The sequence below is a fragment of the Alexandromys fortis genome, unplaced genomic scaffold (assembly GCF_014885135.2).
Source record: "Alexandromys fortis isolate MF-2015 unplaced genomic scaffold, M_Fortis_MF-2015_v1.1 scaffold_58, whole genome shotgun sequence".
NCBI classification, from domain to species: Eukaryota; Metazoa; Chordata; class Mammalia; order Rodentia; family Cricetidae; genus Alexandromys; species Alexandromys fortis.
In genome coordinates, this window is record NW_026067940.1 from 4,426,236 (window position 1) to 4,446,794 (window position 20,559).

General features: G+C 44.9%; 3 protein-coding genes across 5 annotated transcripts in view; 2 read left to right on the top strand and 1 right to left on the bottom strand.

Moving 5' to 3' along the window:
- Nucleotides 1-1,751: 1,751 nt before the first annotated feature.
- On the bottom strand, nucleotides 1,752-6,787 carry LOC126505063 (alpha-1,3-mannosyl-glycoprotein 4-beta-N-acetylglucosaminyltransferase-like protein MGAT4E). Its single transcript, XM_050147771.1, has 4 exons — nucleotides 6,538-6,787; nucleotides 5,079-5,198; nucleotides 4,223-4,379; nucleotides 1,752-3,494 (listed from the first exon to the last, which is right to left on the bottom strand). Exons 2-4 carry the CDS (start codon nucleotides 5,184-5,186, stop codon nucleotides 2,365-2,367), a joined length of 1,395 nt encoding a protein of 464 aa, XP_050003728.1. The 5' UTR covers nucleotides 5,187-5,198; nucleotides 6,538-6,787; the 3' UTR covers nucleotides 1,752-2,364.
- A 9,631-nt stretch (nucleotides 6,788-16,418) lies between these two features.
- Nucleotides 16,419-16,939, top strand: LOC126505041 (60S ribosomal protein L26-like). The gene has a single exon (XM_050147732.1). It carries the CDS (start codon nucleotides 16,457-16,459, stop codon nucleotides 16,715-16,717), a length of 261 nt encoding a protein of 86 aa, XP_050003689.1. The 5' UTR covers nucleotides 16,419-16,456; the 3' UTR covers nucleotides 16,718-16,939.
- A 1,123-nt stretch (nucleotides 16,940-18,062) lies between these two features.
- The window catches only part of Tmem183a (transmembrane protein 183A), a 15,951-nt gene continuing 13,454 nt past the window's right edge, over nucleotides 18,063-20,559 (top strand). For 2 of the 3 annotated variants that reach the window (XM_050147686.1, XM_050147689.1), the window contains exons 1-3: nucleotides 18,064-18,260; nucleotides 18,393-18,482; nucleotides 19,413-19,580. In XM_050147686.1, the coding sequence (XP_050003643.1) occupies nucleotides 18,152-18,260; nucleotides 18,393-18,482; nucleotides 19,413-19,580 (367 nt within the window). In that variant the 5' untranslated portion in view covers nucleotides 18,064-18,151. Of the gene's footprint in view, nucleotides 18,261-18,392; nucleotides 18,483-19,412; nucleotides 19,581-20,559 lie in introns of all 3 variants that reach the window. The other variant, XM_050147688.1, reaches the window with a different exon arrangement.

Consider the following 20,559-nt stretch of genomic DNA (forward strand, 5'->3'; position numbering starts at 1 on the left):
CCTTGCACTGAGAGGGGAAGTGGATAGGCGTTTCCTTCCCTAGCCCAGAAGCTGCCTTTATTTGACAACTACTCAAAAAGGAAAAAAATAGTTCTCTTCAATGCAGTCTCACTGGGTATACAAACCACACCAAAGGGCGCCCCATGCCGAGCACAGATGGCCAACATAAAACAAACTTAATGGCACTTTTGGAGATGTTTTGCTTTATAATGGCTTTGTTTGATCTTTTTGTTTCTTTGGTTAGCTTTTTTTTTTTTTTTTTTTTTTTTTTTTTTTTTTTGAGACAGGATTTTTTTTCTGTGTAGCCCTGTCTGTCCTGGAACTTGCTCTGTAGACTAGGCTGGCCTTGAACTAACAGAACTGTAGCAAGCTTTCTTGCTGAACTTTCTTGGACCACCAGCCTACAGAGACTTATTGTTAATTATGAAAACTTGGCCTTTAGTTTAGGCTTATCCGCAACTAGTTCTTATACTTAATTAGCTTGTTTCTATTAATCTACATTCTGCCACATGACTTTTTCTTTTCCTCAGTACAGCACTTGCTCCCCATCTTGCTGGTGTCTCTCTGTCCCTCTCTCCCCAGAAATCCTGCCTATCCTCATCTGTCATTCAGATCTTTTTTCTTTTCTTTCCTTTTAAGATTTTTTATTTATATTTTATGTATGAGTGTACTGCTTGTATCCCTACATTCCACTATAGATGGTTGTGAACCACCATGTGGTTGCTGGGAATTGAACTCAGGACCTTTGGAAGAGCAATCAGTGCTCTTAACATCTGAGCCATCTCTCCAGCCCCTAAAATTTATTTATTTTTTATCATGTACACAGTGTTCAGCCTCCATGTATGCCTGCATGCCAGAAGAGGGCACCAGATCTCATTACAGATGGTTGTGAGCCACCATGTGGTTGCTGGGAATTGAACTCAGGTCCTCTGGAAGAGCAGCCAGTGCTCTTAACCACTGAGCCATCTCAGCCCCCTGTCATTCAGATCTTTATTAAACCAATTAGAAAGCACCTTGGCAAAGATACATCTTCACAGCATATAAATATTCTGCAACAGAGATTTGCCTACCTCTGCTTCCTTAGTATTGAGATTAAAGGCTTGTGCCACCACTACCCTGCTGTTTGGTCATTGTTCACCATACTTGTCTTTTGCTTATAGATTATGGTCTCTGTTTTTGCGTTTTTATGGGTTTTGTGTGTGTATCTGCATGTACATGTTTCTTGCACTTTTCCTTTTGGTCTTTTTATTCTGGGTTGTTTGTTTATTTGGCTTCTTGTTTTCTAACGAGAGAGAGGAAGAAAGCATGGAACTGGACTGCTGGGGTCACATAGGGAAGTGGGAGGATCTGGAAGGAGACGAGGGGAAGAAAACCATGATCGAGTATTCTGTATGAAAAAATACTTTAAGGGGCTGGAGAGATGGCTCAGAGGTTGAGAGCATTGCCTGCTCTTCCAAAGGTCCTGGGTTCAGTTCCCAGCAACCACATGGTGGCTCACAACCATCTGTAACGAGGTCTGGTGCCCTCTTCTGGCCTGCAGGCATGCACACAGACAGAGTATTGTATACATAATAAATAAATAAATAAATAAATAAATAAATAAATAAATATTTGAAAAAAAAGAAAAAATACTTCAAATGAAAAAGTAGACAATGTAAAAACACTCTCATTTGTATTTTTATTGAAGTTCATCTCTTCTCCATTAGAGAATTAACATCTATGTCATCTTTTCCCCTTCTTCCTTCCTTCCTTTCTTTTTTTGAAATAGTCTCTCTATGTAACTCTAGTTATCATGAAACTAGGTCTGTAGACCAGGCTGACCTTGAACTCACAGAGATCTTCCCGCCTCTGTCTCTCCATACTGGGATTAAAGGCATGTGCCATTACATCTAGCTCCTTTTTCTTTTTCTTTTTTTAAGAGAGGGTTTCATGTAAGAGCCCTTGCTAGTATTGAGGTAACTGAGAATTTTTGAGCCCCCACACCCTAATTGCTGTGATTCTAGGCATGGGCCATGACATCTGACTTCCTAGCAGAGCTTGTGTGTGTGTGTGTGTGTGTGTGTGTGTGTGTGTGTGTGTGTGTACGTGCGCAGGAGGCCAAAGAGTGATGTTGTTGAGAAGCTCACTTTTGTGTGTTTAAGACATCAAACACTAATTCAGAAAACGCCCCACAGGCTTGCCCATGGGCCAGCGTTACAGAAGTACTTTCTCTCAGATGTGTCTAGGTTTGTGTCAAGTTTACAAGAACCAACCGCATAGGATCTCACTTTAGAGAATAAGTTACATAATCACTGTATTCACGAGGAGGAGAAATTCTTGGTCAATTGATGCATTTATTTCTCTCTTCCTAGAGCCAGTCTTTCTCTAAGTCTCCTCTTCCTCGACCTCTGTCCAGATCATGATCTGTAGGATCTTGATGGAGGAGTCATGAGATGCTGTCACCAGAAGTTTTATACAGCTAATCTCCTTCACAGCATCTTCTTCGTAAAATACCATCTGGTCCAACTGCCCTCTCACCACAGGTCCTACCAAGGTATAGTGAGCGCAGCGTTTGGGGTAGTCCATGAGGCTATAGCCCAGCAGTATCTGTCCCTGTTGTAAGAAGTTCATCTTACTGTGAGCAGAGCCCGTCAGCACTGCTACCCGGATGACTTTTTGTGGCTTATCCAGAACCACCAGCAAGTAGTTACCTTCCAAAGGGTTCATGACCCATAAGCAGTCATCGTTGAGAATGTAGGCATATTGTGGGATGGTATTCCAAAACGAGAGCATGTCTGTGAAGACAGTAGCGGCAGGGTTGTCTGGTTCCCCCAAGTCCTTGTCCTGCTCCTCAGGAAAGCACGTGTCTTCAAACTCAGAGTAATTTCCCATGTGGTAGAAGATGGAGGAACTGAAGCGAATTGGAACATTTTGAGACAAGAGAAGACTGAATTCAGAGAGAAGCAAGTGAGTGGGAACGTCCTTGGGGAAGAGGAGCAGGAAGGAGGTCAGGCGGGGGAGGTCTCTGGTGTGGAAGACCTTCCCAGAGATCTTCATGCCTGAGAAGTCCAGGATCACCCAAGGGAGCTCTTTCCAGGCTGACACCGCCCAGTAGATGTTAGACACGAACCTGGGGGCACACCTCACATTATCTCCTAGCAACAGGAAGTAGTCAGAGAGGTTGCTGGCAAAATTCATGAGGAGGACAGAACTTGTTTTCTGCATAGCATAAAGCTCTCCACAGGGTGAGCTATGATTTCTGCTCTTTGCTAGGGAGCCACCAAGCAGACCGTGGACCACCGCCAGCCTCCCAGATTCAATGTGTGGCGTGAAGAGACCTGAAATGTTGGCAACTATTTGGTTGAGCCATGTGGGGTCAGTGTCTGACAGGAGGACCAATACCAGCATATATTTCAGGTCCTGTTCTGAGGAAGCTTGGAAAAGAGACTTCAGGGTGTCCAAGAGGTAACTCCCATGGGTTCGCTGCACTGAGGAGATCCCCACGGTCAGCAGCCCTGAGAAATACAGGGATACCCTCAGTACTTCAGCAAGGTAGGTGGTTCCCAGGACTTCCTTCCCAGCCCCTCACCTAAGCCAAGCTCACATCTTCTTCTCAGGGGAGTATAGGTTTGTGGGAGGTGAATACCTGCTCAGTGGTATAAAGTCTCACTTGTCCATTCAATACTTTGAAAGGCTCATGGGAGAAGCTTCACAGAGGATAAGGTTTTCTTTGTATGAAAGTAGGTAGCTACTGCCACGTAAGCAAATGATCTTTGCCTGGACCTTCAGAGTTATCTCAACTACTGTGGTTTACCCAGTCCTGGACTAGAGCATCCTCAGGCCCCTTTAAATCCGCACGGCTGGCCAGTCCAGTTCACTGGGTTGTGCAGTTCAGAGGACCATAAATTCACACTCCCTTCTTTTTTGACTACCGGCTTCTTCCTCCACCCACGTTCCAAGTCCCCCTGGTTCCTCTTCCATCCATCCATCCTTTTCCTGGAAGCCTGGAATGAATGAGTGTCACCACAGGTTCTCTCACAGAGTTACTCTGGCCTTTAGGTCCTGCTGGGCATTCAAGGGGGAACAGGGGGAGGCAAAGTGGAACCTGTCCTAGCTAGTCCTCACTCAGTGTACTTGCTTCCCTCGAGCTGCCAGCTCCGTCCTTCAGACCCCACTCTCCTTTTCTGGTTGAAAGACTTTGCCTGGCCATCTCCAAGCCTAATGGCTCTTCTCACAGACTCACACTTTCCCTGGGGAGAGGTTCCAGCCAGAAGCGTGTAGTTGGCACGCTGGAGTACTTGGGAATTTTCCTGCATCTTGGTGAAGTATTTCATGTGGCTCTTGACTTCAGAGCTGATCTGTTCCTGAGCGATCTGCTGTATTATTTTTTTCTTTTCATTCTGAATATAAGACGGTATATTATCAATCCCAAGGGCAAGTCTTAGGATCCTCTGGAGACAACTGGCACACGGCCTCTCCCAGGAGCCATTACAGCTTTCTGCCATCCCCACCTGGTCATGAGTCCCACACAGAACTTTTCAGCCACAGCCACGTGGCCTTGGAGTCCTATAGAATGAGAACCTGCCCGCCAAGCCGCTGCCCATGTGTCATTGCGGGCAAACATGGTCTAACTTGGCTCAGGCCTCTGCTGGGTTCTGAGAGACAGAGCCTGGCCGTCTTTAACGTCCACCCCACGCTGCCTCAGCCTGAAAGCCCTTTACTTGCTCAGTCTCACCTCACACAGCTCTGCTGCCCAAAGCCTCAGCTGCCCTGTGTGTGCGCTGAGGTTTACACTGCAGGACGTACTTCTGATTTCTCATAGGAGAAAGGGGAAGACTAGCATCTGCCTTGGCGTGTCTGCTGACACCTCCTGGTCAGTACCTCCACCTCCTACGGTGGCTGTGCTTCACCTTGTGTCTGGAATGCCTGATCCTCTTCCTGCCCTCCCCCAACCCTATCTGTCTTGAGTCCAGTTCCAAGGTAACCTCCTCTCTGGCATGTCTGGATGCCTCAGATGCGCCCCTTTAGGGTGCCCGTGATGATCCTAGAGGCTTTAGCCCTTTCCTGTGAAGGGAGAAGCTTCTAGGTCTGGTACTCACCAGTGATGCGTTGGACTCCACACGAGCTGCCTTATTTTCCCCACTGAAGAACCCCAGGATGACTAAGGAGGCCAGGACTCCGACGCATCTCCACAGGCAACCTTGCATGGTGTGGAGCGGCTGTGGAAGGAAGGTGAGCAGAGTAGATCCCGAGGGCCTCTTATTCAGAGAGCAGGGATGCCCTGCCCGCCTGGCATGCCATGTCCTGAGCCCACCCTTCCTGGACTGAGCTTTCTCAATGCCTGCTTATTGTCTTAACCTTTTCCGTCCAAATTTTCTCTTGCCCCTGCGTTTAGCCATCTCAAGAAAATCAACAAACAAAGGTTTCATTCCGTGGAGCTCTTGCCTTCTCCATGCTCCCAGGTGAACTGCAGAGGGCATGTTGCCAAGAAGGGAAAATGGAGGCTGTAGAGATGGCTCCATAGCTAAAGGCACTTACTATCAATCCTGATGACCTGAGTTCTACCCTGCGATCTACATGGTGGAAGGAGAGGACCGACTCCTGGAAATTGTCCTCTGACCTCCACATGGATGCTGTCATGTGCATGTGCCTACATATGTGTACACAATACTTAAATTAAGTGAATACTTGACTTTCTGACACTATCCTGCCTTGTGAACTCTGTTCCCATATAACTTTGTTTACTCCCTTGGGAGGAATGCCCTGAGCAAGGTGTTTCCTCTCTCCTTCTCAGCAGTGTAGCTTAGTGTGCTATAGGCATTGTGTAAACAGCCCCATTTCACCATGAGACCGTCTGTATCCTGCCGACGGTGATGAGAACCACTCAGTATGTTTATCGCTGTTTCTCTGTGAGCTCGCTGGGATAAAAGTTTCACAGAATTCTGGTAAAGGCACTAGCCTAGAGTCCTCTGGTTCTGTCCAATCTCAAATTCAACTTCCTTGGCAACGATCACTGGCAGGTTGTAATAGTAATACACTTAAAAAAAAAAACTGTGTATAGGTATTTCCCCTGTAAGTATGTCTGTGTGCCATATGTGTATTTGGTGCATGCAGGGGCCAGAAGAGGGTGTCAAATCCCTTGGAATTGGAGTTGCAGATGGTTGTGAGTCACTGTGTGGGTGCTGGGAACCTGAGTCCTTCGGAAGAGCAGCCATAGCTCATGACCACTGAGTGTAGCCCCCATAATAATTTTCTAAATGGATGAGGTGGTGGTGGCGCACACTGTTAATCCCAGAACTCAGGAGGCAGAGGCAGAGGCAGATGGATCTCTGAGTTCGAGCCTAGCCTGGTCTAACAGTGTGAGTTCCAGGACAGTCAGAGCTACACAAAGAAACCCTGCCTCGGAAGAAAACAAAAACAAAACAAAATCTAAATGAAGAGGAAATTTAAGGTTAAGTGTTAATTATATTCCCGCCCATGTATCAAATTCAGACCAACATTTTCCAGTAGGGGTTAGTGATAAATATATTAGCTCTCATCTCTCAACTCCATACTTACTTTTGGACCCGATCCTTTCCAGGACTGTGTCAAGCAGACAGACAAGGTTTTGTGTGAAGTCAGTAGGACTTGGTGTATCTACTCCATGGTGGACTGCAGGGATCCATACAAACCTGGAAGAAACCAGAAATTTCCACCCAGGACCACATCTTCACCAGGTTTTGGGTGCAATATCCATTGAAGCCTTTCTGCCCACAGGAAATGCGGCTTGAGGGTTAACTGGATCAGGATTTTCTCTGAAACCAAGAAGAAAAATAAACTTAATGCTGAAGGATGTAGTCCCAGAGTGGCTTCTCTGAGGTTGCTGAAGCTAGTCACCCTCGCCAGGAAACCCCACCTGACAACCATTGTTCAGCCTGAATGGTGCTTTGTGTCAATCTGGCCTTACATCAGGTGCCTGCTGCTAGGTGAGATAGGGACATAGTTTTCAAACTGTCTTTTCACTCTTGTGACTTGAAATTGGAATGTTACCTATTAGTTTGAGTCAACAAGTGTGGATTCTGAGTTATCCCTTTCTTATCAGAGGGCCCCACGGGCGGTCAGCATTGCCCATGTTCTCACCTGCTGGCTGTGCTAGCTGGTGGATTACCACACAATTGTTCTCAAGTATCTAGCTCTCCTTTGGACTTAGAAGTGTCCAGTGAGTGGCCCTCCGAAGTTTCCTTTTATATCTCTTTATCTGTCCTTTTTCACTGTTGGGACTGCATTTTCAATACTATTGCCCCCACCCACCCCGTGGAGGTCTGAATGAGAATAGCCCTTGTAGGTTCATGTTTGAATACTTGGTCCCCAGTTGGGGGAACTGTTTGGGAAGGAAAAAGGTGTGGCCTTGATGGAGGAGGTGGGTCACTGGAGGTGGGCTTTGAGGTTTCAAAAGCCTGGTGCCACCCTCCTTGTCTCTCTACCTCGTGGTTATGTCTCAAGACGTGAGAGCTGCCTGGAACCTACTGATATGCTCCCCACCATGATGGGCATGGCCTCCAACCCTCTGAAATGCTAGGCCCCAAATAAATCCTTTCTTGTAAAGTTGCTTTATCGTGTCTTATGACAGCAATAGAAAAGTAACAAAGGTGTTCCTTCCCCTCCCCCCTTCCTTTTCCTCATCTCCTTTTCCTTGTCCCCATTGTCCTCTCTATCTACAGGAAACTATGAAGGATCAGCTATGTCCTCATTGCTATAGTTGGTGCCTGGGCTACAACTTGATTCCTATTTTAAGTTCCTTTTTCTATCACCTCAGCAGGTCTTGGTCTGGTGATATGATCCAAGCCTACATCCCAAAGAGTCTGAATCATTGTCAATGACCCCTTTGAACTGGGTTTGCTGCATGCATCTGTACCTTCCCAGAATGTAAAAATATCCCTCAACATTGGACTTCAGTACTTCGATAGGTGGACCTCGGTGGTGGTAGTACATGCCTTTAATCCCTGAACTTGGGAGGCAGAGACAGGTTGAGCTCTGTGAGTTCGAGGCCAGACTAGTCTACAAATCGAGTTCTAGGCCAGTCAAAACTACACAAAGAAACCCTGCCTTAAAAAAACAAAATAAAATAAAAAAACCCAAAATATGTGAGTGGAAACATCAGGTAGGAAGGTTACGGCAAAGCGGGGCCATCTCAGCCCTAGTCTCAGATGCTATCTGACAGCGTTCTAGCCTTCTGATCAGTGGAAGCCAGGGGTCTCTTTGTATATGCCTAGGGATACCTAAGTCATTCAGAGGTAGCTAGTAAATGGCTGGCAAGCGGTCAGGATAGCGCTGGATTATTCATAGTTAGGCCTGGACCTATCTCATTCCGGCCTCTGTGAAATCATCGACATTCTAATCAGTCTGTGATCAAGCCAGTATGTCTTCCTCCCAGAGACTTCCAGGCACCATTGCAATGGCCATGCTACAATTCTGTGCTCCCACAGCCAAGCTGCCTTTGGAGACCAGAGGACAAGCCTGTGGATTCCAGGGAGAGAACTCATGCCATGGGGTTGGCATAGGGTTGGCAGTAAGGGCGTGTACTCACTAAGGCATCTTGCTGGCTGTACACAGACTGTTTTCTTTTAAAGAGCTGTTTGCCTTTACTCTATGTGTGTGTGCATCATGAGTATGCCTGGGACCTGTGGAGACTAGACAAAGGGTGTTGAGTCCCCCGGAACTGAAGCTGCAGGTGGTTGTGGGCCACTTGATGTGGGTGCTAGAAACTAAATCAGGGTCTTTTTTATAAAAGAGCAGAAAGTGCTCTTAACCACTGAGTCATCTTTCCAGCCCACGTATTGTTCAATACATTAAACAGAATGTATTTCTTTGGCAGAACAATGTAGGAGAAACAGCTGTTGGAAGCTTCTTGGACTTCACATGGTGGGCTACATCATCCAGAGCTGAGCATCATCAGCTGTCTGGAGAAAAATGTAAACCAAAGGCACATGCCTTCAATCCCAGCACTCGGGAGGCTGAGGCAGGATGTATCTGTGAGCTGGCTATCAGTCAGGGCTCATGGGAGACCATTTCAAAAAACAAACATAAGCAAATGTTAGCATTACCACATCGATTTTACTTTTGGTACGTGCCCAAGAGAATTGAAGTATAGGCTCACCCCAAATTTTCCCATGAATGTTCCAGAAGCATTGTGCAAAATAGCTCAATGCCCAGCCCGGTATGGTGGTGCAGACCTGTAATCCCTATACTTGGGAAGTGGAGGCAGGAGGATCAGGAGTTCAAGACCACACTAAGGTACATAGTAAATTTGAGGTCAGCTTGGGCTACATGAGACTAGCCTCAGAAAACCACTGACAACAAAAATAGTCCAAAATAGAAACAATTCAAATATCTACCAACTGATAAATATAAACAAATATGATATCCATCCAATGATGTGTCACGTGATGTATTTGCATTGCTGTTGCCACATACATGACATGGAGAACTTAAAGGAAGATAAAACTGGGGGGCCTTGCAATTAGAGTGTCTGGTGGCAGCATCATCCCCGTCGCTCTGGGCCTATGGGGAGGCAGAGTCTCATGCTGTGTGTGACTGTGATAGTGGGTACACACAGCGTGGCTGACAGGAAGCAGAGAGGGACTGTAGGAAGCCGCCAGAGCAGAGCCAAATCCCCAAGGACAATCTCACAGTGACCTAATTCCTCCAGCTAGGTCCCACCCATTTTTCACCACCTCCTAACAATAACATCATATTTATTAATCCAACAAGTGGTTATGCTACTGTCTAGACCAGTCAGATCCTCAGGATTCAGTCACCTCCCCAAAGCCCATCCTCTGACAACTAAACCTTGAATACATGAACCTATAGGGACATTCCATATTCAAAATCAAAACATTCTGCATTTGTCCCTGAAATGCTCATGGATATCTTAAAATGGAGTAAAAAACCTTTAGTTTATCTCCAAGAGTTTCTGAAATCTTAAACAGTTCCAACATTATTCAAAATTGTAAGTACAACATTTCTTTGTGTCTTAAAGAAGCTAGACATTGTGGGGTGCATGCCTTTAATCCAAGCCCTTGAGAGGTAGAGGCAGGCATATCTCTGAGTTTGAGTTCAGCCTGGTTGACAGAGTGAGTTTCAGGACAGCTGGGGCTACACAGAGAAACCTTGTCTCAACAAACCAAAAAACAAACAAACAAAACACAAAACAAAAAAAAAAAAACCCAAGAAATAAGTTATGTAACTCCAATGGTACAGCGGAAATAGTCTTATTCTAAAGGGGCATTGAAGAAAGGAAGACTGGGACCAAAGCAAGGAAACCCTTCAGGCCAAGCATGAGATCCTGTAGATTCTGGAATCTGGGGCACACGGCACTGTCTGAGCCCCAGTGGTGTAGCCAGCTCCGCCAGCATCACTTCCCACTTGCCGTGCACACGGCCTGGTGGCCGGGGACTCTCTTCAGCTTATGTCTCACACATCTGGCATTTCCAACATCCTGGAGATGCCACTGAAGCTTACACTTTACCGTCCTAGCTTCAAAAATCTCCTTTCTTGGGCTGGAGAGATGATGGCTCAATGGCTATGAGCACTAGCTGTTCCTCTAGAGGACCCAGTTCAATTCCCAGGAACTTTTTGGTAGCTTACAACCATCTATAAATTGTTTCAGGAGGTCTGATCCCCCCTTCTGGCTTTCTCAGGTACTGCAGTCACACTGTAAGCATACATGTAGGCAAAATACATATACACACGAAAGTAAACAAATCTTAATAAGAAAGAAAGAAAAAAATTCCTTTTCACAGCTCCCTGCAGAAATCCTGACTATGCTACACATGATCGATCTGATCTCCCAGGCTTTGAACTCTTTGTGCAAGCCTCCATGATCTGTAACTCTTGTATTCTGTTTGTCTGCAAACTCAGTATGGTGAATGACACCAGGGTTTGCTGCCAGATCAAGTGCACACCTCTAATCCTAGCACTCAGGAGGCAGAGGCAAGCTGGTCTCTGTGAGTTCTAGGCCAGCCTTGTCTACATAGTGTGTTCCAGCAAAGTCAGGGATATGTAGAGAGATACTCTGTCTAAAAAGCAAGCAAACAAATTAAAAAATAAAATAAAATAAAACCTATATTTTCAGATTTTTTTTTAGTGGATGAAGTTCCAATATTGTGTGACTTTATTCTTGGGGAGATGTGAAGAAATGTCTGCTCCCCTCAGATAGGGCACCCATGACAGGCCAAAATAAGGATACCACCAAAGTCCATGAGCATGAATCCATCGGTTTTTATTGGGGTTACTACTAGGATATGGGTGAGGGGCTAATTGTAGGACCAGGATGACTCAAAAGCAGCTGCAGCACTAAAAGACCACAGCAGCAGGGGTGACATCCCAGGACAGCTGGGAACCACAAAAGCTCACCACACAATTACTGGCAGCTTCACAGGCCGGAGATCTCTTTCAGGCAGGCAGTTGGTCTGGGGCTTTTCCAGGCAGCTGGTTTGGTCTCTGTCTTCCTGGCTGCTTCGCTGATGTCTCTCAGCAGTCTCTCAGTCCTTACTGTTTATAAAGCCTTGGGAAGGGAAGGGCCTAGAACATTTGGTCAGTTTCAGGGACATCCTAAGAGTTCTGAGTTGTTAATTTCCTGGGGTTTAAGCCCCTCCCTTTAGAACTTCTTGAGTCTTAATGGGCTGCTTTCCAAGATGAAAGGATTTTTTTTTGTTTTTTGTTTTTGAGACAGGGTTTCTCTGTGGTTTTGGAGCCTGTCCTGGAACTAGCTCTTGTACACCAGGCTGGTCTCGAACTCACAGAGATCCGCCTGCCTCTGCCTCCCAAGTGCTGGGATTAAAGGCGTGCGCCACCACCGCCCGGCGATGAAAGGATTTTTAATTCAGAGGAAATTGCTATGCCACAAATAAGTTTTAGATTTAAATATTCATAAACATACATATGGAATACAGAGTAGAGTAGGTATAAAATGAAGACAATAATAATGCCTACTTAGCTGACTGCTGGTGGCGCTCACCTTTAATTTTCAGCACAAGAGGGGCAGCGGCAAGCAGATCTCTGAGTTCTGTAGTTTCGTGTGCTTAGTTTTGCAGCCAGATTTCATGAAGTCCTAACATTTCGATCCTCCAATGAGGCTCTACTGCCCCCATGTGGTGCAGACTGCCCAAACGTTTCTGTAAAGGGATAAACAGTATATTTTAGACTTCTAGGGCTTGAGGTTCTTAGTGCTCTTGTAGAGTGAAAGTAGCCACAGATGATTCATTGAGGAAGATGTGGTTACAGCTGCAGCGGAGTTCTGGTCTGTCTGTCAGCTTCTGCAGATTCGCAGGTGTGGTTTTAAAAAGAGTGGAAAGACACCAGGGCAAGTAGACTCAGCAAAGTCTTAGAATTAGGGTCACCCTCAGTAGTCATAGAGAAAGCCACGGACAGGGATGTGTGCTGTTTGCATTAGAGGTCAAGTGAAAGGAACACTTTGGATCCAACCAAGATCTATGGCTCCTTGAGAGAAACTCCTTGGGATGAAGGTTCAATGACGCTGAAGAATCCAAGATGACCCACATGAGAATCAGAGAAGAAGTAACCAGCAGCTCTGACACTGTCTCTCTGAGTTAATTACAAAGGGAGAAAGTAAACATAGATCAAACAGATGTGTTCCAATAAAACTTTATGCAGTTAGGGGTCAGATTGGACTTGCAGTCTTTCCTTGGTTTGCTGGCCTGGAGATGAGATTTTAAATGAAAGGAAAGATGCTGTGGGATAATGTTCTTGTACACTGTAAAGATTTGTCACTGATATTGGTTTAATAAAACACTGATTGGCCAGTAGCCAGGCAGGAAGTATAAGCAGGGCAACCAGATTAGGAGAATCTGGGAAGAGGAAAGGCAGAGATGCAGTCACCAGCAAGACACAGAGGAAGCAAGATAAAACTGCCTTATTAAGAAAAGGTATTAAGCCACGTGGCTAAACATAGATAAGAATTATGAACTAATTTAAGTTGTAAGAGCTAGTTAGTAATAAGCCTGAGCAATAGGTCAACCAGTTTATAATTGATATAAGGCTCTGTGTATTTATTTGGGACTTCCACTAACAAAATGCTTTACTTTAAGTCTGTAAATGTTTTGCCTTCTTGTGTGTCTGTTCACCATGTGCATTCTTGGTGCCTGGTAGTGGTCTTAGAGGCTGTCAGACACTCTGAAACTGGAATTATGGATAGTTGTGATTACCATGTGGGTGCTGGGAACTGAACCTGTTCTTAAGTACCTGACTCTTCAGCCCCTGAAGATAAGATTTTAAATTTTTAGGTGCCTAGAATCATTGGTGCAGGGCAGATCAATTGTCTGTTATAAAACTTCACCAAGGAGTCTACTGTGAGAATGTTAATTCAAATACTACGTCTCTGCTTATAATTAATGGTAGTTGACATGTATTGAGTAATACTCTATAATAAACTAAGCTAAGAGCTTCCTGTATACTTTCTCATTTAACCTTTACAAATCTATGAACTGGGTACCATGATTCTGCCCATTTTACATATTTAGAGGGTGAGATGATAAAATTTAATTATGATAAATCACTGTTAACAGGAAGGACAATGGTTCAATATCATGGTATATTATTTGTGTTTTAATAAATAATGCTTGCCTCAAGATCAGAGTGCGAAACTAGCCACACTAGTCAGCCATACAGGCCAGCAGTGGTGGCACTCACCTTTAATCCCAGCAGCCACACTAGCTAGCCATAGAGGTCTGGTGGTGGCGGTGTATGCCTTTAATCCCAGCACTAGAGAGGAATGTAAGATGGGAGGAGACAGGAGCTCAGGGTCTCAGTCTGCAGTCTGCAGTCACATTGAGGATAGGATTGTCCCTTTGTCTGAACCCTAGAAGAGATAAGAACTCTCTAATGGCTTGGCTGCTTTTCTTTCCTGATCTTCAGCTTGAACCCCAATATCTGTCTCTGGGTTTTTATTATTCGTGCTACAGTTCAAACCCAGAAAATAGCCCTAAGGCCCCTTCATTCAGCTACTCTTTTTTTTTTTAAAAAAAAAAAAACTGGGAAACACTTCAGCATCTAAACTTAACAATATGAACTATTTTTAAAAACTATAAAGTTTAAATAAGGCTTACAAAGCTAGGCACAAGCACTTTTAGCTAGATTTAATTAATAAACTTTCTCTGAAGCCATCGAACTCTTACTCAGAACTGAATTCTTCTTAGACCATGTCCCAGATAACGGGAATGTGTTAAGTGACCTTGCCATTTGCTTTCTGTCTTACTGATTCTCTCAATGATGCCACCATCTGGCTCTATAGCTGCATGGTAAACTGATTTTTTTTTTTAGGTTATTAATGTTCATTGTCAAGGTGACATAGCATACTGGCTTTAGATATGGGCTTGGGACACAGTCTTCTGTTTGAAACCTAATCTTGCCACTTGCAGGCTAGGACTCAACAAACACCAGCTACTCTGCTAGCATTTTAATCTGCTGGAATGGACGGTCTCAACTGTGACTCAGCTTTGTGGTCTGTCTTCATGAAGCAGAGGCAAAGAGTCATCAGGCAGGATGGAAAGCACCCACGGAGACATCTCGGCCCATCAGGTGTCGTTAAATAACAGCAGCCACAACTCAACTGTCATCACCACTACCATAATAGCAAGAGCTGATGTTCATTGGGCCCTTGCCGTATGCTATTTTAAGTGCTTCTTTGTGAGTTAATGTAATCATTTTATAATTCTGTCAAGCAGGTGATATTACCTGCACAGTGTAGGGATGAAGTTACACGTATAACACGTGGCAGAGGGTTTTTTTTTTCAGCCCTGAGGATCAAACCCAGGGCCATATGCTAAGCAAGTGTTCTGCCATTGAGTCCCAGCTCCAGCCCTTGGCTTTTTGAGACAAGGTCCCATGCAGGCTGGCCTTAAACTCATGACTTTCTGCCTCAGAAATGCTGGGGTTACAGGGGTGTACTACACCTGTAGATTTTTGACGCAAGCAAGTCTAACTTCATGACTGACACTCTGTTTAAACTTATTTTTATTTTTGAGAAGGGTCTTGTTAAGTTCTAGCCTGGAACTTGCTATGTAGAACAGGTTTCTAGAGCTCACAGAGATCCTTGCCTCTGCCTGCTGAGTGCTAGGACTGAAGACATGTGCCACCACTCCTCAATATACTCGTCCTTCTGAAAAGTAGGACATTGGAGAAAACAATCTGCATTTCTTAAGATTTTCATGTTACTGATGTGCCGCCAATAGAAGTTGTGCTTTGGTGGATGTCTTCAAGAACAGTTGTAGGGCCGGGCAGTGGTGGCGCACGCCTTTAATCCCAGCACTCGGGAGACAGAAGCAGGTGGATCTCTGTGAGTTTGAGGCCAGCCTGGTCTACAAGAGCTAGTTCCAGGACAGGCTCCAAAGCTACAGAGAAACCCTGCCTCGAAAAACTGAAAAAAAGAAAGAAAGGAAGGAAGGAAGGAAGGAAGGAAGGAAGGAAGGAAGGAAGAAAAAAGAAAGGGCCTTAAAGTTACCCACATCGCTATTTACTATTAACACAAAATAAAGCACATTGCAATGCCAGGAGTATTGTGGACATATCTAGGAATACAGTACATATTAATACTTCACCTATTCACATATTGTCCTTACACTTCCTGTCTGGGTGAGAAAGACACACTCTTCCCCTAAAAGCAGTTTAAACAACTTCCCTTAAATAGCATCTTGAGTAACTTTACAGTGTATCTTTCTGGAAAGAACCTGTAAATTTGAGTCTGACAATTAATACTAATAATCAAGGTTTGTTGCTCAAATGTGTGTGTGTGTGTGGGGGGGGGAGGTTGGCCAGGAAACCCCAGGGATTAGCCTGTCTCCGCCTTCCCGTGAGCCCCCATAGCCACCACCATAACCACAACCACTGCTGCTTTTTACACGGGGGTTGCAGAGATGGTTCAGTTGGTAAAGTTCTTGCCAAGAATCTTTCATGGCAAGTCATTTCCCTGGTCACCAGCTGTTGCTTTTTAATGAAAGGAGGAATAGAAGACCCAGTGAGCCTTAGTTTCTCTGAAGTGGTTAAACGAGCCTGGGGAACCTTGTTTAAGATTTTTCTCAGTCAGATTTTGAAAAAGAAAATTTGAGGGGAGTTAGAATTTCTTTCATTCCAAAGTATTAAAATGAGAGAACATTGGAACAGTTCAGCTAAAATTTTGTTTTAAAGCAGTGAAAGTCTCTTGCATCTTTGATTCCCTCCAGACTCCCGGATGTGAGTCTTCAAGAGCGTCACATGAGCAGAGATCTACACGCATGAAAGCGTCATTAATTTTTAACTGGTAATGTGAGAAGAGAGGGCTCAGTACTGGCCAGCTGCATTTTGAACTCAACTACAGGCATGAATTATGTATACACGGAAAATTATTTGAAACAACTTTAGTCTATCATACCCTTGCTTTCTGTTAGAATTTTAGATAGAGGCTCTTTCCTCTTGCGGCCATCGCTGGATCGCAGCCGCCAAAATGAAGTTCAATCCGTTTGTGACTTCTGACCGGAGCAAGAACTGCAAACGGCATTTCAATGCACCTTCTCACATTCGGAGGAAGATCATGTCTTCCCCTCTTTCCAAAGAGCTGAGACAGAAGTACAATGTTCGCTCGATGCCCATTCGAAAGGATGACGAAGTTCAGGTTGTCCAGGGACACTACAAAGGCCAGCAGATTGGCAAAGTGGTCCAAGTGTACAGGAAGAAATACGTCATTTACATTGAACGGGTGCAGTGAGAAAAGGCTAATGGCACAACTGTCCACGTGGGCATCCACCCCAGCAAGGTGGTAATCACCAGGCTAAAGCTGGACAAAGACCGAAAGAAGATCCTGGAAAGGAAAGCCAAGTCTCGACAAGTAGGAAAGGAGAAGGGCAAATACAAGGAAGAAACGATTGAGAAGATGCAGGAGTAGGGGCGTCTCATACAGTTTCCATTAAAGACTGCTTGAGTAAAAAAAAAAAAAAAAGAATTTTAGAGTATATTATAATTATAACCAATTATTTTGTTTCAATTATCATTTCTAACTGATCCAAGCATTAATACATGATCCCTGGTGGTAGTCTGTTTCTTAATTTTGTTAAGAAGCCAGTGATTTGCTCTTAATGAACTTTTGTGAGCAGTACTATTTAATTAGATTAAAATGGAGTCCCCTTTGAAGTGTCTTAGAGGATGCTTTCTGGACGGATCTAGCCAGTTGGATGCGTGGGTCAAAAGGATTGTTTTGTTTTTGTGAGACAGGGTTTCTCTGTGTAGCCCTGGCTGTCCTGGAACTCACTCTGTAGACCAGGCTGGTCTTGAACTAACAGAGATCCACCTGCCTCCACTTCCCGAGTGTTAGGATTATAGGCCTGCTCCATCACCGCCCTGAAAAGGACTGTTTTTTGAGCCAGGGACTGCTACACTTTGAGAGCAGGAAGGAAATTAGAAGGATAATGACACAACTCACGACTTTACTTTTAATATAAAGGAAATATGATACTTTTTTTCATCTACCCTAAAATTTGTTTGGATGATAGTGATGTAAAAACCTTTTACGAATCCCCTCTATTTTGACAATTCTGACATTTATTTACTTTTTTTGATACAGAATCTCACATAGCCCAGCAGGCTACGAACTGAGGATGACCTTGAACTTCCTCCACCAGCAACGCTTTGAGATTACAGGCGTTAGCCACAGGTCTTGATGGAGAATTTCAAAGCTTTTGTAAACGAAATTAGAGCGAACACTTTGATATTTCCGTTCAGGTTACCTGGCATAAGTGGGAAAGAGAGAATGAAGATAACAATGCATATGCAATCTAGACGCCGAAGTGGACCTTAAGTGTAGATAAGAATCATTAGCAGGAATAATTTGATGGTTCTAATTAACGCCGGTTGGAGGAGGATCGAGTCTAGCACACCAATAGCCCCAGAAAAGACTTTGAGGAACACACCCAGTTTAACTGCCTGCTCGCTACCTTTAGGGAACCAGCCTCAACTATAACTGAGGGCGCACGCCGATGACGTATCCGGGCCCGGAGGCGATTGGCTCCCCGAGATGGGCGTCGGCAGCCAACCGGGCCCGGAACCCTCGCTTATCATCGCGATAGCTGCCACCTCAGTGCGGGATGGCCGCGGAGCCGGGTGGAAGTGCTCCGCGGCTCCGGGAGCCGGCTCTCGGGGCCGAGACATGGCCTGGGGCCCCGGCCAGCTAAGCCGGCCTCACCCGGACACTGTCGCCATGCCCAAGAGAGGAAAGCGGCTCAAGTTCCGGGCCCACGACGCCTGCTCGGGCCGAGGTGGGCGAGGGGCGGGGTCGGGCGGCAGAGGGGGTTGGGCAGCAGGGTCGGACGGGCGAAGACTGCACCGGGAGGGGCTGGGGAGACTTTGCCCGAAGTCTGAGGTGGCCTTGGCGCTGTGCTCTGTTTCAGTGACCGTGGCGGATTATGCCAACTCGGATCCGGCGGTGGTGAGGTCTGGACGGGTCAAGAAAGCCGTGGCCAACGCTGTTCAGCAGGAAGGTAGGTTTTCGCGGATCTTTTTGGTCCCACGCCCTTAAGACAACATTAGGTGTTCTATTTTCCTTGAATTTTGCCCCGGTGTTTTTCCAGCAGCCCTTTGGGCATCTGGCCATGAGCGTGTTTGCTCTTTTCACTGTTTACTTTCTCGTGTTGAGGGTGGGATGGGTGTGTGTAGCCCTGATAGGCAGGTTCTAGAGCTGAGATAATTTATTTCCTCTTTGAATTAAAAGACAACTTTGTGACCAGGTAGGGTAGGCATTTCTTTAATCTCAGCATTGGGGAGACAGGTGAATCTCTGTGAGTTCAAGGCTAGCCTGGTTTACACAGCAATCTACATAGTGAGATCCAGTCTCAAAAAAAAAAAAAAAAAAAAGCCAACCCAAAACCAACAGAATTCCACACAACATTGTGTACTCATTCTTCTTTACCAGTTTTTGTAATTTATGTATATTTTACCATGCATGCAATTGACATTCATTACTTTGGCATATTATTTTCTTTTTGCCATGTTCGTCTAGCTTTCAAGATTTTTGCAGTTGGAGTTCTCTGACATAAAACACAAATCTCCAGAGCAGGGGCAGGCCTGAATTGGATCCCGTTTCTCTTAAGCCATTGCTCCTCAGAGTTGAGGTGCATGAGAATAGACTTGACCTTTTGCTTTTATTGTCTGCAAGGCTCTCAGTGTGTGAATTTTGCACCCTCCCCCGCCGAAGTTGGCACTTTGAAGGAGTCTGTTTCTGCAACTTTAGAGACAGTTTGCCGATTGCTTTCCATTTTTTTGTTATTAAAATGCTACAGTTTTGCTTCAGCTTTTGTTAAAAGTCCTCAGCACCCTTCCTCATTGCCTCCCTCCTCCATGGTTGCTGATGCATTAGCTGAGTGTTTTTGGATGGGACCAGTGCATTTAATTCTTTCCTTTCTTTCTCCTAGTAAAATCTCTTTGTGGCTTGGAAGCCTCCCAGGTTCCTGCAGAGGAGGCTCTTTCCGGGGTGGGTGAGCCGTGTGACATCATGGACAGCAGTGATGAGATGGACGCTCAGGGGGAAAGCACTCATGAAAGATCAGTCTCCAGAAAAAAGAAAAGCAAGAGACACAAAGGTATGGGCTTGCTTTCCCGAGGATTCTGAGTTCTGTCTGTGGTGTCTGATGCTGTCTTTTTTCAATGTAAGGGGAGCTCTAAGAGGTGATAGTGGTATTGTACCAGTTATTGTCAGTGATAGCCCTCTTTTCCAGGATTCTAAAATTGATAGCAACGTTTATAATACTTTATTCTTTCTTAATTTTTGTAGGGAAACACACACACACATACATACGCATATATATATATATATACACATATTTCATTATACATGTATACATATGTGTGTATATGTGTACATTCTTCAGAAATTTTCCAACTTATGCTTTAAAAGGATTTTAGATACTTAATATGAGTGTTTGTCTACATGTATATGTATCATGTATTTTAAAGTATATAATTGAGTAGTTTTACTACTATTTTCTCAATTGTTCTGCTGTCTTTGAAGTAAGTATAGAACATTTCCATCACTCCAGAAAGAATTGTCAAGGCTTTAGCGTCAGTGCTCCCCAGCCCCTCTAATTTCATTCTCTGTAGATGTACCTGCCCTGCTGTGGCTGTGGACATTCCATACACATGGAATGATAACATCTTCCTTTAGGTCTGATTTCTTTCACATGGCTTAATTTGTTTAAGGTTCATCTACATGGAATATGTACCAACAGTTTTTTTTTTCTTTTTCCTTTTTTTTTTTATTTGGTTATTCGAGACAGGGTTTCTCTGTGAAACAGTCCTGGCTGTCCTGGAACTCGCTTTGTAGAACAGGCTGGCTTCCAACACACAGAGTTAACACTTATCTCTGCTTCCCAAGTTCTGGGGCTAAAGGTGTGAGCTACCACCGGGCGGTGGTGGTGCACGCCTTTAATCCCAGCACTTGGGAGGCAGAGGCAGGTGGATCTCTGCGAGTTCGAAACCAGCCTGGTCTACAAGAGCTAGTTCCAGGACAGGCTCCAAAACTACAGAGAAACCCTGTTCTGAAAAACCAAAAAAAAAAAAAAA